Source organism: Diabrotica virgifera, chromosome 6 (assembly GCF_917563875.1).
Source record: "Diabrotica virgifera virgifera chromosome 6, PGI_DIABVI_V3a".
NCBI classification, from domain to species: domain Eukaryota; kingdom Metazoa; phylum Arthropoda; class Insecta; order Coleoptera; family Chrysomelidae; genus Diabrotica; species Diabrotica virgifera.
In genome coordinates, this window is record NC_065448.1 from 124,261,832 (window position 1) to 124,278,784 (window position 16,953).

Here is a 16,953-nt window from a genome sequence, read left to right on the forward strand (position 1 = left end):
GGGTGAGGCAGATAAAGGGCCTATTAGAAATATCTCGAGAACTAAAGGTAAGAGAATCATGAAAATTTGAGTACAGGGGTTTTGAGATATGAACTATTTAATGAAAATATTTTGGGCTCTTTGCTGCTTCCGGTTATACCGGAAGTTGATTGTAACTTCGTTTTTTCAAATAGGACACCCTGTATATTTTTACATTTTTGGATTCTGCTCGATGTCTTCTTTCTTAAATATGAGGTTTTGTAATATTATACAGGGTAGTTTAAAAGATAATTACGGTTTTTTATAAATTTTGTAGCAAACTTCACACCCTGTAGACTTGTACTGATTTGATATCAAAGACTCCATTTAATTTCAAGTGATTTTTAATATAGTCTATTATTATTAAAAATTATTAATGTAGCGAAATGTTTCATTTTAATATACAGGGTTGGTCGAAACTCGGAATGAGTATTATCTGAGTTTTCTTAAATGGAACACCCTGTATTTAAGTATTGTAATGAAATGATATTTTACAGTACTTTTTTATTTCTTAAGCATTCCCTACACCTAACTGCTTTAATTTGTATGTTATTCGTAGCTCTTTAAGCCTAACATTAATTGCAACAAAAATTACGTGAAATTTTATTAGATTTGCCGTGAAAATATTCAATCACAAATAATTTTTCGAAAATAAACACATATTAATCTCGACTGACCCTTAATTTATTAATAATGGTTGATATATCAAAATACCTACGTAGTTAAGATTGTTGGTGTGTTTAATATTAATAAAAACATACAATATTCTATCTAGTTGGCTATGACTGACACTAAAATATGCTTAAAAATTTTCTTTACTTAAACATTCTACCATTTTTGAAGTTCCAGTTGCTTTGCTACCATTGCCAATATGAATTTTTCTAATGAGGAACTGATTCAGATATTTTTTTGTTCTAGGAGAGTATAACAAATAAAAATGTGCTACTAGCAATAAGAGTTTATCATCAGCAATTCCATGATAGATGACAACCAAAAAAAAAAGATAAACTTTTCAAAATTTACTAGAGCGGTTTCAATGAACTGGAAATTTAGATTACGAGAAATCTGATCGAAGAAAAATTATTTTAAATGATTTAAATGAATTAATAGTACATTATATACCGCGGGACTGAAGTAGTACATTTAATCCTGAAGGTAAAGTTTATGGCCCGACCGCAGGGAGGGCCATAATTTACCTGAAGGATTAAATGTACTTCAGTCGCAAGGTATATACGATACTTTTCGTACTTCCGGTATGATTTTATTAATTATTTCAATAATTTCAATCAGTTTTTTCTCTCTTCAACTCATTTAATAAACTGTCTTTAAAATAAGTTACCATAGTAACATTGCGTTGTGACAGTTATAATTTAGAAACATTGTCATTACTAGTGTCATTGTAAAGAAACATTGTTATTGATAATTATTGGTATCATGAGTGAAGAAGGTGTATCTGATATTGATAAAAGAGCAGCCGAAGTAGGTGAAGAATTGTTACCACCGAAATCTAGAAAACTATACGAGCAGCAGTACGATGCTTTTAAAAAGTGGTGCCGCTTAAAAAATGTGAGACAACCTACTGAAAATGCGCTGTTAGTCTACTTCGATGATAAATCAAAAGCGGTTTGTGCCTCAACTCTCTGGGCACATTACTCAATGCTGAAATCGGTTATTAACATTAGAGAAGATATTGATATAAGTAAATTTCCAAAATTATTAGCTTTTTTGAAGAGAAGAAATGAGGGATTTAAGCCAAAGAAGTCAAGAATTCTCACGTCTGAGCAGGTAGATCAGTTCTTACGGGAGGCTCCGGATGATAAATATTTAATGCTTAAGGTAAATTTGGAAATTTGTTTATATTCAGAAATTTTAAGAAATCAATTTTTTTGTAGGTTGCACTTATTTTGGGCGTTGCGGGAGCTTGTCGTGGAAAAGAGTTGGTTGATTTAGAAATCGACGATGTGAGAGATTTGGGCGATTCCTTCCTAATTGCGATTAGAAACACCAAAAATAAAATTGACCGAAATTTTGTGATCAAAAATTCAGAAAACAGTGCCATCAGTTTTGTGGCGATATTTCGGAAATATGTGGCATTGCGAAAGACAGGGACAACTCATTCAAAATTTTTTGTTCAATACATCAACAAAGAATGTACTACGCGAGTAGTAGGAAAAAACATGTTTGGTACAATTCCACGGCAAATAGCAGCTTTCTTGAAATTAGAAAATGCGACGTCTTATACGGGACATTGTTTTAGACGCACATCTGCGTCTTTGTTAGCTGATTCGGGAGCAACAATAGACGTGCTGAAGAGACATGGAGGATGGAAATCCTCCAACGTGGCCGAGGGATATATTGAATCGTCTATTAAAAATAAACAAAAAATTTCAGATAAAATATTTGGTCAAGTCGCCGATTCGTCCACTATAGTTATGCCACAGTCCTCATTCTCGCTTCCTGTTTCCGCAGGATCTTCGAAACAAACACCAGTTCAATATGAAAAGGACCTATCTGTTACTCGTCAGTTACCTGCTGCATTAACCCAGGAAAGACTGGTCAATATGACGAACTGTCACAATATTAATTTGAATATTAACGTTAATTACCATTCTAATTAATTATATTTTTCAATAAAATATCCCTTAAATTCGTTTGTTTGTGATTTAATCGTTCCGGGAGTTTCGTCAATATTTAATCCCGGAGGGATTAAATGTGACACTTTAGTACCTGTCACAAGGGAGTGAAGTTGTCACTTTAGGCCCGGAAGTACGAAAATGTTAGTGTCACTGAGAATCTGCATATTAGTATGAACGTTCTCGTAATCTAAGTGTCTAGTACGTCGAAACTATTCCAGTAAACTTTCTCTTCTAAACTTTGAAAAGTTTTTCTTCTTGGCTGTCGTCTATCAGGGAGTTGCAGATGATAAATTCTTATTGCTAGTAGTACATTTTTGTTATACTTACTCTCCTAGAACAAAAACTTTACTAATCAGTTCCCCATCACAAAAATTTATATTAGTAATAGTAACAAAGCAACTGGAACTATAAAAATAATATAATGTCTAATGTTTAATCAAGTTTAGTGTCAAAGCCATAGCCAACTGAGTAGGATATGGTTTGTTTTTATTAATATTTTATGCACCAACAATCTTAACAACGTAGGCATTTTGGTATCTCATCCAATATTAATAAATTAAGGATCATTCTAGATTAACATGTACTTATTTTCAAAAAATTATTTATGATTGGATATTTTCACGGCAAACCTAATAAAATTTCACGTAATTTTTGTTGAAATTAATGTTTGGCTTAAAGAACTACGAATACCTTACAAATTAAAGCAGTTAGGTATAGAGAATGCTTAAGAAATAAAAAGTACTATAAAATATCATTTCACTGCAATACTAAAATACAGGGTGTTCCATTTAAGAAAACTCAGATAATACTCATTCCGAGTTTCGACCAACCCTGTATACTAAAATTAAACATTTCGCTATATTAATAATTTTTAATAATAATAGAATATATTAAAAATCACTTGAACATAAATGGAGTTTTTGATATCAAATCAGTACAATTCTACAGGGTGTGAAGTTTGCTACAAAATTTATAAAAAACCGTAATTATCTTTTAAACTACCCTGTATAATATTACAAAACCTCATATTTTAAGAAAGAAGACATCGAGTAAAATCCAAAAATGTAAAAATATACAGGGTGTCCCATTTGAAAAAACGAAGTTACAATCAACTTCCGGTATAACCGGAAGTATCAAAGAGCCCAAAATATTTTAATTCAATAGTTCATACCTCAAAATCCCTGTATTCCAATTTTGATGATTCTCTTACCTTTAGTTCTCGAGATATCTCTAATAGGCCCTTTATCTGCCTCACCCTATATATGTCGCTAATAACCTCAGAGGTTAATGCGACTATTTTGTAAAATAAAAGAAAATTCACGGTTATGTATACTTAAGAATACAAGGCTGCAGTGCGAAACAAAACATAATTTAAATTATTGCAAGATCAGCTATGTCAACATCTTATCTTATAGAGGTACATACCTAATATATAAAATTAATGATCCTAAAATATCACCACCGAGTGTATACCTTAATATACTTTATTTTTACTTACATAATTTGTAGCAAAGCAGATACTACTTTATTGTAAATTGGTTCAAGTCCTCAAAATAATTCAAAGATGACTGTTTCGCCCGAATTCAACAATATATTTAAAGGAACACTACCTCAATTATTAGCTGTATTAACAGGTTTGTACAATAGGTTCAGCTTTAGCTTATTTTTCAGGAATGTTTTGCCACTTATTATTAATCATTATCCCGGTGATGTAACCCTTAAAAGGCATCCACCTTCTCAAGCTTTCTGTCCCATTCTGCTCTCTCCCTTCATTGGATTTTCCAGTTAACAACACCAATATTCTGAGCATCCTGTGTTATTCCGTCTATCCACTTACCCCGGTCTATCAGCTTCTTCTCATTTTTACCATTCTTACTGTTTTACCATTATTAGAAAGGAGAAAATTATTATTCTGTCAAATCTAAATTCTTGCAGTATACAGTGATGAGCGTGCTAATAACCGGCAAAATAGCACAAAAGATGGAAAACGTATTAAGTTGTGAGATAAAATGAAATGAAACTAATCGAGCTGGGAAATTTAGCGATTGTAACCTTTTTATTTACATTATATTGACTGTTTTCCAGCTTTACACGTATCAGAGGAGTATGTCAACTGAAACTTTCACTGTGACAGTGATATTTGCCAAATTCGTCCGATACATCTAAAGGTGGGAAACAATCAATGTAATGTAAATTAATAGGTTAATATCGCTACGCTAAATTTCCCAGCTCGACTAGTTTTATTTCTTTTTATCTCAAAACTTAATACGTTTTCCATCTTTTATGCTATTTTGCTGGTTATTAGCGCGCTCATCACTGTATATTAGGGCAGTGTCATAGCACCACTTAACGTCATGGGTTAAAATCAGTCATCAAGATAAGAATTATGCGGTGTTTTTTTTCTTAAAACCTCTTATACGTTTGTGGAGTGACGTATACCGATTCCTTATTCTGATTACCCTTCTATCTTCTATCCATTTTTTCTAGCTTTTCCGGTAGATTTTCCCTGTGGATTTGGGTTTAATCATCTACTTTTTCATACATGGTTAGATTCCTATTAATATGAACTTTTGTGGTCTACTGAGCAGTCTACTGTTTGTGGTTCAATTATTGTTGCTACAGATACGTCGTTGTACACTTTCGGTATTATTTTTCTACTTATTTCCTTTTTCCGAAAAATGTTGAATAATTTAAATTATAATAATTGTTTTTATTTTTTTTTTTTTCGTTCTGTTTGATATTACTAAATGCATCCTCTTATAATCTTTATTTTTTTACATTTATTTCAAATTTTTTAACTATCTCCTTCCGTTCATTTAAATTTTTGAAGCGAAGCTTTTATAGTGGCGTTGTATTAACTCAACCAGGGCTGTCCGGTATACAATGTAAAAATTTCATTTTTTATAAACAAAACTAAATATTTGATGGATTCGACCGTTACTTGATGGAAGTTCATTTAATCTAGCAATAAAACACTGAAAACTCTTGTTTTCTATACTTCCACAAAATTTATTATAAATACTATGTGACTAGAGCTGTTTCGGCAGAGTGCCCTTCTCAAGTTTTAGTTTTTAAAAACTAAATATTTATATGTACTAGCCTTTATAACATTAGCTGTTAATACATTCCTTTCAAACAATACTAAAATTTTATTTTTAAACATCTTATTTATTTTGTAGGTACAGGGTGTTTCATTGGGAAACGGAAATACATACTTGAATGGTGAATAGAGGTCACTGAGGCGGTTCTAGAATATGTACTAAACTTATTGCCTCACCGATTGTTATAACCGAGTTGGATCTGGACCTGAATTTTTTGTTGTTGTTCTGAAGCTATTTCCTTATGGCATTTTTATGATTAACTATTTAGATGGTATTTTTATGAATTTTTTGTGATTGGTAGTTGGGTTTTTGAGTTCTAAATGAGATATGTATACCACATATCAGAAAATATACAAGGTGGTTCTAAAGTTATGGGTCCAGATGTCCAGAAAGAAATGGACAAAATCGATAAAACACTCTCTAACTCTCTCTCTAACTCGGTTATAAAAATAGTTGAGTCGATAAATTTAGTATATCTAGAACCGCCTCAGCAACCTCTATTCACCATTCAAGTATATCCGTTTCGGAATTAAACACCCTGTATAATAATTAAATTTACTATCAAATTATCTTTATTTATATTTGGTTAATAATTTAAAATTTAGTCTGCCTTTGACAGGTTTGTCAGAAGTATGCAAAGTATGCTTTTTTAGAAGGTGCATACGTACGTAATACAGTGATGAGCGCCCTAATAACCTGCAAAATAACGCAAAAGATGGAAAACATAATAGACGTATTAGCGCAGCATGCCCCGAGCGTATCCTGAACTTACTCAGAGGAAGAACGCCTGCGCCTTAGGTGTTTAGAGGGAAAAATTCGACTTTATTGAACGTTCAATTTTGTAATGCGCAGGCATTCTCCTTCTGGGTAAGTTCAGGATACGTTCGGGCCATGCTGAGCCAATAAATCTAATATTAAGTTGTGAGATAAACAGAAATGAAACTAGTGGTAGGGGAGCCCAAGTGAGGATTTTTGCAGTTACTCGAGCGCGTCAGATTATTACATGGGGAGAAACCTTGTACCCTGAAAATGTACCTCTACCATATATTGGCTCTTAATGCGGGGGAGTTCGTTAGGGGGGGGCCGAAAAAAAATCTATCCTTAGAAAAACTTGAAATCATCAGATTAAGATAAGGTAAGTTAAGTACATGCAAAACAGTGTATATTTCAAAAATCTGACGATTTGAGCGGGGCGTAAGGAAATGGGTGAGTCCCAAAGTTTCACAAGAAAAAAGCCAATATTTCGCGAAACGAATGACAAATTGAAAAACTAAAAAATACGTACTCAATATTTATTAAAAATCTATCGAATGATACCAAACACGACATCCCACAGAAAGGGGTGGGGGTAATTTTAAATACGAATCCCGCGAAATGAACATCAGATCGAAATACTGAAAAATACATTTATTCAATATTTTTGAAAAATTTATCGAATGGCACCAAACACGACCGCCCACGGAGGTGGGGTGGGGGGTTACTTTAAAATCTTAAATGAGAGCCCCCAGTTTTTATTGCAGCTTTAGATTCCTTACGTAAAAATAAGTAACTTTTATTCGAGACCTTTTTTCGAATTATGGATAGATGGCGCTATAATCTAAAAAAAAAACCATTGTTGGAAATGGAAAATTAAATTAAAAATGGAAAGTCTCCACTAAAATGGAAAACTTTATTCAACTTTTTTGGTTTTAGGACCTACTCTTCACAACCCACTAGGTCCCCAAATCGTTCGAGTGACTGCACATTTAGCATACTTTGCTCCCCTACCATAGTGGAGGTGGAAAATTTAGCGATAAAAACCTTTAAATGCACATTATATTTATTGTTTCCCATTTTTATACGTATCAGAGAAGTATGTCAACTAAAACTGTTACTGTCACAGTGGCAGTTGCAAAAAAAAGGTGCACGGTTGCAACAAACAGTAAATATAATGTAAATTTATATTTTTTATCGCTAAATTTTCCCCATCCACTAGTTTCATTTCTGTTTATCTCACAACTTAATATTATGTTTTCCATCTTTTGCCTTACTTAAATTTTATAAACACAGAAAACATAGTATAGAGCTTCGCGCTAGTTTACAATACCACTCACTGTACCATTGTTTTGTTTTCTACGAATCCAATTACAGTAAGACCTCGATATAGCGGACTAATTGGGGGGACGGGTGTCCGTTAAAACCGAAAGTCTGTTATATAAAAATATATTTAAAATAAATAAAAAAACTTAATTTTGAAAATATGCACACTGTATTTAGATATAAATAAAAAACACAATAACACAAACAATAGTTATTTATGAAACAGTTCGTGAAGTATGCTTTTTGCGAACGCACCCGATTTTTAGAGTACATATATATACATCGCGTAAGTTCGCAAAAAGTACTTCACGCACAGTTTCATACAATATTTTATCTACGATAAACAAATAAAAAACCTGCAACTCTTCGTCACCGGAATTCATTTCTATTCTACAATTTTTAGAACTTTGACATTTAAAAATCCTAACTACTACTTTCAAACCACAAAACTGTCAAAAATTTTGTTGTAAGTCATTGCTCATATTGTCATCACCATGAGAACGCGAAAGTTAAGGATATTTGATTATACGAAAGTGTGCCAAAAAACCTATTGAAAGTGTGCGAAAAAGTAAATCCCATTTAAAATACATTGTTACTTCACGCACACTTTAAACCCTTCACGCACTGCTATCTATAATGACAGTTTTCACAAACTAGAACTTATACATAATATGACATAGAGTAGATAAAATTCTATTTAATTGTCTACGGACATTCGTTGTGAAGTGACGTTGTTTGATATCGACGCGCTTGTTTGGTAATCATGCTTTGAAAAACGAATCAAAACTTTGTTATTAGGCCTGCACACCGCGTACCAAAAAAAAGTTGATTAATAACAAGCTGAACATTTGTTAATAGCTTAACGGTGTCTAGTCGGACAAACTTGATGTAGGTAAGGGAAGACTGAAACAGGTGAAGTTTTAATTGTGGAACAGTTTAATAGTTTGAAACGTCAGATTACGAAAACGTCCCGTGTATTTTGTCGGAGAGAACATCCAATTGATTTGTTACCCTTTCATTAAACTCTCATGCAAAAATCAGTTTGCTATTACTAACCAACATGATTCCTGTCATTTGACATGTTCTTTGTGTTCCACTCATTAAAATGCCCAGTTAGTGATAAACACCAGTCTGATTTTTGCATGAGAGTTTAATGAAATGGTAACAAATCAATTGGAAGTTCTGTCCGACAAAATACATGGAACGTTTTCGTAGTCTGACGTTCCAAATTTTTAACCTGTTCCACAATTAAAACTTCCCCTGTTCCACTGTTCCCATACATCAAAGTTTGTCCTAGACTAGACACCGTTAAGCTATTAACAAATTTTCAGCTTGCTATTAATCAACTTGGTTTGGTACGCGGGATTCAGGTCTATATCTGACGAATAATCAAAATTGGATCGTCGAGATGCGATCTTACCTCTGATAACTTCATTTTTGACAGTGTTTGTTTTGTCTTATTTGCTATCTTCACAACCATAATCATTTTTTAGGTTCATAACTTCATCCGCTATTTCACTTTCAGTCATGATATTATTATACCCAGGGACACCTTCATCTATTTCTAGCCATTGTAAAACATCATCCACAGCTACCCACTTCTTCTTTAGCATTATTATGTATTGTCATGCAGAAATCAGCAATTTCCAACCCTTCTAAACCTATGTCTGCATCTTAGCTATCAAACAAATTTTTCTTTTGCAGGGTACGCTACCCTCTTTTATCTTCTAAAGTATCTTCATCATGCAGTACAACCATTACTTCATCAAAAACTTTCTGCGAGATATTCGTTTGGTTTCCAAAATTATTCCCTGATCCATTGGTTGAATAAGAGATGTTGTATTTTTTGACAAAACATACAAACTAAAGTTTGTAGGTAGGTATAGCGTTTGGTGTCCACACGGACCTCGTTTATATTCAATGTATCTTGGTTTGTGACAGGTTAATCACGTATAATATTAATAGGGCGTTTTTAAATTTTTTTACGTTTGACCGGATTTTTGTCCGTTATATCCGAAGCCCGTTAAATAGAGGTCCGTTATATCGAGGTTTTACGTACTTTTCATACCTCCTGAATAATTTTCATATCTTTCTACCATCTAATTTTGTCTCAATATGTAGATACAATTACTTTCCTTAAGTAAAAGTATATAGTAAATGTGGATACTCTACGGAGCAAAAAAACTGGATGATATCAAAAATCCGAATCTTTTGATCATGAAAATGAAGCAAGAGAAAAAATGTTAATTAAAATCAATTAAGCAAGGGATATAATTTATTCTGTCCGTAGAATAAGTTTTTACTTGAAATAAACTTAAGCTTTATCTTATGGACAAATTATTGACATTGTATGTAAATACCTACATCACATACATCGTGAGAGTTCAGTTCCATTTTTAACTCGATAATTTATCGGAAACTCTGTATTTCATAATATATAATTACATAAGCTGTTTTGTATTATACAACAATGTTGTTTAAAGTTTTGGTATCTCTCCAATCGTTTAATTTTCTACGCCTAGGCTCAGGGCCGTCTTAACCATACACGGCGCCGGGGTGCAAGACTCATCTTTGCGCCCCCTTTTGTCAGAATATTATATAGAATTAAAACTAATTATGTTTGTTTTCTTTATTTTGATATATATTAAAAAACGTGGTTTCAGTATTCAAAAAAGATCAAATAACACTATACCATACTTTTTAAAGTACATACATAATATATCAAAGTCAACTATTCTAGCTTTTAAGTTGCCAAAAGTTTTTATTGCTTCGGTGATATAAATTTGTTAATCTGTCTTGGTCCATTGTTGAGCGCAGATAATTTTTGATCAATAATTTAAGTTTAGAAAAAGACCTTTCTCCTTCAGCTATTGTTACTGGAAGTTGAAAGTGTTAAATATATCCTTAGACTTTAGAGATGTAGAAAGATTTGGTAAAACAGAGAGTTTATTATTGGAATATAGGTAACCCTAAACCTAATATAACTTAAAATATTGAGTGGAGTGTGTCTGTATTTATAAAAAATATTGGTAACAATTCTAACTCGTGGAATAGATCTTCACCATCTATATCAGATCTAATTCCATGCGCTAGTTTTTTTTGTAAATTTAAACATTTTGTTTTTTAAGTTTTCTTCGGAGTTTCTTCAACTCGATATACTTTCCAAAAATGAAAAATTATAATTATGTTCCCTCACTTATTTTTGCAATGGCAATGTCCAATAAATAATAGTAGAAGTTAACTTTAATATTTTGTTTTGGGTCTAAAAGAGGTTCGTCTGCAGCCTCGTAATTGAAATGTCTTTTTCGAGATGTAGTTCTTTAGCAATTGATACCGAGTCAATTAATATCTGCTCAAACGCAGTGTCAGTGCGGTTGTTGGTTAAATCTTTACTAACTTAATCATGCATCTTAACAGCTTCCGAAATAATAATATCGCTCGTATGCAAAGTTTTGCTGACAATATTAACCTTTGCTAAAATATTGTACCATGTCACGACAGAGCAGATAAACTTAAAGTTCTTTAATTTTGCCATCAATGAGCTTGCGATGTTTCTTATGTCATTGTTGTACTTGTTGTCAAAGATTGAGTATAATGCATTTTAAATGTTCTCCATATCAAAACGAAGTATTTTTAATCAGTCAATTCTACTCTCCCATCGTGGACGGCCGTAGCTCAGCGGTATGATACCTGGCTTCATAAGCCAGAGCGCACGGGTTCGAGCCCCGGCAACAACAATCCATTTTCATTTCTAAAAATGATACGAGCCGTTCACCGTGCCTCGGAGAGTACGTTAAGCCGTCGGTCCCCCTAGGCTAGTGTATATCGACACTAGTTACTTGAAACAGGGAAATATATAAATGGTACCGGAACAATCCGAAAGGATCCCCCGGCAAAAATGCCATACGATATTATTATTATTATTATTACTCTCCCATCGCGTATTTGAAAGCGGTTTTTATGTAAAGGTGGGTACATATCTGCTCATTCATTATGGCATTCCACCGTAATGCTGATGCAAATAAAAACATAAATTTCTTTAACAATTAAAATTTGTTATTTCCATTGAGCATTTAGAGGCATCATTTAGCACTAAATTAAGGCTGTGAGCCGCACAAGGAACATAAAACGCACGAGGATTTAAGTCTAAAAATTATTTTTTTTTAAAGCCAATATTTTTCCTCTCATATTTGCCCCATTATCATACCCTTGGCCTCGTAAATCATCTAAATCAATATTCATTAATTTTAAAAATTCTAACAAATAATTTGCTAATCCTTGTCTTGTCCGGTAGTATCAGTAACCGGTAAAGACCCTAGAAAATGCTCTCTAACTTCGGCAAGCTTTGTTGACGAATTGAAATAAACGAACCTAACAATAATAGTAAGTTGTTCCTTATATGAAATATCACGTGTGCAATCTAAAATTATAGAATAATATTTAGATTGTTTTAAAAAATAAACAATAATTGTGCATTTAATTTTTTCACCAATTACACTTATCAATTCATTTTGAATATTATGTCCAAGATAATGAGGCATACGATGCTGAACACTTTGAATTCCTGCAATGTGTTCTGATAGCGCATTTTCAAAATTCTATTACTTTTAAAAAGTTACCGTTATCCGATTCATACAACCTTTGACTGGTTTCTCCTAATGGTAAATTTTGTCGTGCTAAAAATGGTATTATTTCGACAATTCTTTCTAAAACTGCCTTCCACCTTTTTCTTTCGCGTTCAACTGCTGCTTAATAATTGATAGCGTCTACGGAATGGCTTTCTAGTAAGTCTTTTTTTAGATCTAATTTTTTTATAGAAATTAAGTGACTACAACTTTTCTCGTGTCTTTCTAAAAACGTAATGAATGTCTTTCTTGTCGCAAACGTAATGAAGAAACTTAGGTTTTGGAAAATTAGCATTTATATTTTCCTATCATAAAAGATTATACCGCCACCTTTAAAAAATACCGACTATATGCGTCGCAACGTCGCTTTTATATAATACATACCATACATAGCTCCCCAAATGGCAATTATACTTTTGTCAGCAGAATCGGATACACTGATAATTTTTACAAGATGGTGATTCATTGTCAAGTGCAGATTCCTGGAAGGAGTAGGAGAGGAAGACCAAAGAAGACCTGGGGGAGACGATAAGGCAGGACATGTTGGTAAAGGGGATTAACATTGATATGACCCAAGATAGAATTGTGTGGAGAAATGCAATTAGGGAAGCCGACCCCGCATAGGGATAAGGCAAAGAGAATGATGGTGATTCATTGTCACTCCACATTCAATATTGGTCAAAATAGTGTTTTTGAAATTATTTTCGGAATAATCTAAATGGGTTTCATATTTGCGCCCCTTGGACTTGGCGCCCGGGTGCCTCGCACCCCTTGCACCCCCGGGTTAAGACGGCCCTGCGGCTGTTTTCACTTAAGTTCAAAAAAAGTATGTAATGAAATCCCAAAAAAATTATCGAAACATTAATAGGTCTTGGGCTCACCATTTGAAAAAAAAATATTACTTCCCTCATGAGACTTTTTATTCAGTTACTCTTGTCGAGTCGCACAACTTTTTCTATTTCGGAAAATTTTCGGGAGGATGACGTTTCGTAAATATAGAGATTTCTAAACTTTGGTGCGTCCGACAACTAAAGTACCTTTGAAAATTTGTCGAACAATAGTACCAGTTATTTGAAAATATTTTTATCAAACAATCATACAAAAATCAACTGTAAGGATATAAATTTTATGATTATTATGCGTGCGCTCTCCCTATTAGTGCAGTAACTGAAGGTTTTCACCTACGATTTAGTTGAACCTTTATCGATTCTAATGAAAATTGGTGAGTAGTTAGAGAATACCTCATGGAACAAAGGTGGCATGATGCCAACTTGCACTTTTACCCTGGAGGTGGATGCCACCCCTTCCCGGGGGTGAAAATTATTTTATTAAAAATAATAAACTAATCCATAGAGGGACAAATTATAAGCAAAATTTGTTATATAAAGTTATTAATATAAATGAATACCTTTTGAGTTATTAAAGATAAAAGATTTTATCTTTTCGTAAAAGAAAAAGAATGCATGTTTTAAAGCAGTTTTTCACGTATAATTCAAAAACTATATACGCCAGTCAATGGGGGCAAGAATAGGATATTACCTCCGAATTGTATCCTACTGCATGGATTTTAATGAAATTTTGGGGCTAGACTTATCTCCTAATTCAAAGTCTACCCTATGCCGATGTGTGCTTTTATCTTGGGGGTGGTTCCCACCCCTTCTTAGGGGTGGAAAATTTTTTGGTTAAAATTACCACGGAATTCACTAAAGAACCTAATTCTAAGCAAAAACTGTTGTATATTTTTTTTTAAAACTCAATACTTTTTGAGATATTCGTGGTTGAAAATTGGCCATTTTCATTGAAACATAGTATGTACCTTTTCGAACGGTTTTTTGCGAATACCTTAAAAACTATGCATCTAACTAAAAAAACTATATTAAACATTTTTGTAGGTTATAAAAAAACAAAGGGACACTTACCTTCATAAATCTTCTAGTTATAATACAAAAAGAGATATGGTAGGTGAAAATAGTTTGTTTTTTGGTACATTCTCAAATTGGTGTATTCAACTTGAAATAACAGAGAAACGGTCGATTTTAGGTATATAATGTTACTAATACCTTTTGAAGTGCTTCAAAAGGCCTTTAAGTGAGCTATATTAAAGGTCTATTACATTAAAACTAAGCGAGATATCCTGCAAACAAAATTGATAACTAATGTATTTTAAGAAAAAATGAGAAGTAATTTTAACCCCCATCCAGCAAAATGTAAATGCATCGTTTTCCTTCTACAATACCTTTTATTGTAGTATTATTTCTATGTTCAAAAAATGGGATGGGTTTAAAGTGAATGGTTTTTGAAAAAAAAAAGATCAAATTATAGAGCACATTTTTACAATTTCTTAAAAATCTTCATTTTTCTCCATGTAAATTGAAAATGATAAGAGATACAGTAATGAAAAATAAAAAGGAAATTTTTATCTGAAAAAGCCCTACATTTTTGTGTGGTATCTTTTTTTTTTCGTATTTCTTATCTTTGTTGAGTTGCATGGAGGAGAAGGAAGATTTTTAAGAACATTTAACGCTCTATTATTTGATCTTATTTTTTTCAAAAACCATTCCTTTTAATTCAGTCCAACTTTTTCAATATAGAAATAATAGACTAAGTTTTCACTCTAATGGCATACAACATATCCCACCAGAACGAAATTGAAGATGGTTATTCATTTTTGATAGAAATAATAATATAATAAGAAGTACTGTAGAAGGATAATGATGTATTTAAATTCTGATGGATGATGGGGATATACTTCTCATTTCTTCTTAAAATAGATTAGTCATCAATTTTTTGCAGAATATCTCGCTTAGTTTGAATGTAATCGACATTTAGTATTGCTCATTTTAAAGGTCTTTTCAAGCACTACAAAAGTTATTAGTATCATTATACACCTAAAATCGACAGTTTCTCTGGTATTTCCGGTTGAATACATCGATTTGAGCATGCAGCAAAAAAAACACACTCTTCTTACCTACCATATCCCTCTTTGTATTTTGACTAGAAGATTTATGAAGGAACGAATCTCTTTGTTTTTTTATAACCAACAGAAATTTTTTTGTATAGTTTTTTTGTTAGATGTATAGTTTTTAAGGTATTCGCAAAAATCCGTCTGAAAAGGTGTCATTTTTCAATGAAAATGTCCAATTTTCAACCACGAATAACTCAAAAGTATTGAGTTTTCAAAAATTAATTATAGAACAGTTTTTGCTTAAAATTAGGTTCTTTAGCCTTTTCCGTGGCTATTTTAACCAAAATATTTCACCCCGAAAAGGGGTGGGAACCACCCCCAAGATAAAAGCGCACATCGCCATAGGGTAGACTTTGTTTCTTGAGCTATTCCCTAGTTACTGTGAAAATATCAAGTAAATCTTTGTAGTAAGATGGAATTCGGAGCCAAATACCCTCATTGACTGCCCTAATAAGCTTTTACAAAAAAGATATTACATATTACCAAAATTTAAGATAATAAAAAGTTTAATATACTCCTCATTTAAAAAACTAAACTAGTGTTAATTCAAAGTGAGTTATGGGTAATTGAATGTATTTTTTTTTTTTTTCGACGAATACTCAAATCTTAGTATTCAATCTTATATGACGGGAAAACCATGCATTTTATAAAATATACCTGCAAAATACTTGTCAAAGTACTTCGGAATACCTTTCAAATGAGCTCCAGAAGAAGTTAATAGCATTAAAATTACGCAAGTTATGATGAAAATAAGAGAACCCTTTCGATTTTTTTAGGAAAAAATGAAAAATAAAACATACGCCATTTCCACAAAAACTAAAATATATAGTAATCCTTACTATAATTTCTTTATATTAGCATAAGTAATGATTTCAACAATTTTGGCCAATTTAGAATAAATATTTTTGAAAAAAAGGTATAATTTAAAAAAATCGGAATTTTTAAAATTATCGTAATTTTCATTTTCTTTTGATAATAACTCCAAAAATACTTAGTATGCGTAAAAAATGATATACAACCAAATTTTAGTTTTTCTGTTTTGAATATTTTACCAGTTTTACTATTTCTGTAAAGTAAAGAATACCCGAGACAGAAATGTTTAAAGCTTCAATTTTGCTGCGAGAACCATGTAACCGGGGATATTTAACCTGTAATTTTTTAAAAAGTAAAGGGTTTTAAAGATTAAATTTAACGCGGTTTAATAGCCCTTGGAATTACCTTTCAAATAGTTTGGTGAACCTGATATCGTAAAAATTAACGGAGTTATTAAAAAGAAACAATAACATTTTTTGGAAAAATTTTTAAAAGATACATTTTAACAAATTTTTGGAGCTTAAAAGTATGGTATAACTAGACCCAAACCCAGACATCCAAAGTGAAAGTTATCCTCCAACACCAAATTGTTCTATATGGTCCACATAATGTTCAGAAAAAGTCACACCATTTTGAGCGTCGGGTTTGGGGGGGCGGAGAGTGGGGGAGAAATCGGTAAATTCGTAGCTTTTTACGTTTTTCGTAAATATTTCTAA

General features: G+C 32.4%; 1 protein-coding gene across 1 annotated transcript in view; it reads left to right on the forward strand.

Moving 5' to 3' along the window:
* The first annotated feature begins 4,101 nt into the window (after positions 1 to 4,101).
* The window catches only part of LOC114332336 (facilitated trehalose transporter Tret1), a 30,578-nt gene continuing 17,726 nt past the window's right edge, over positions 4,102 to 16,953 (forward strand). The window contains exon 1 of the mRNA XM_028282121.2: positions 4,102 to 4,288. Within this exon, the coding sequence (XP_028137922.1) occupies positions 4,219 to 4,288 (70 nt within the window). The 5' untranslated portion in view covers positions 4,102 to 4,218. The remainder of the gene's footprint in view (positions 4,289 to 16,953) is intronic.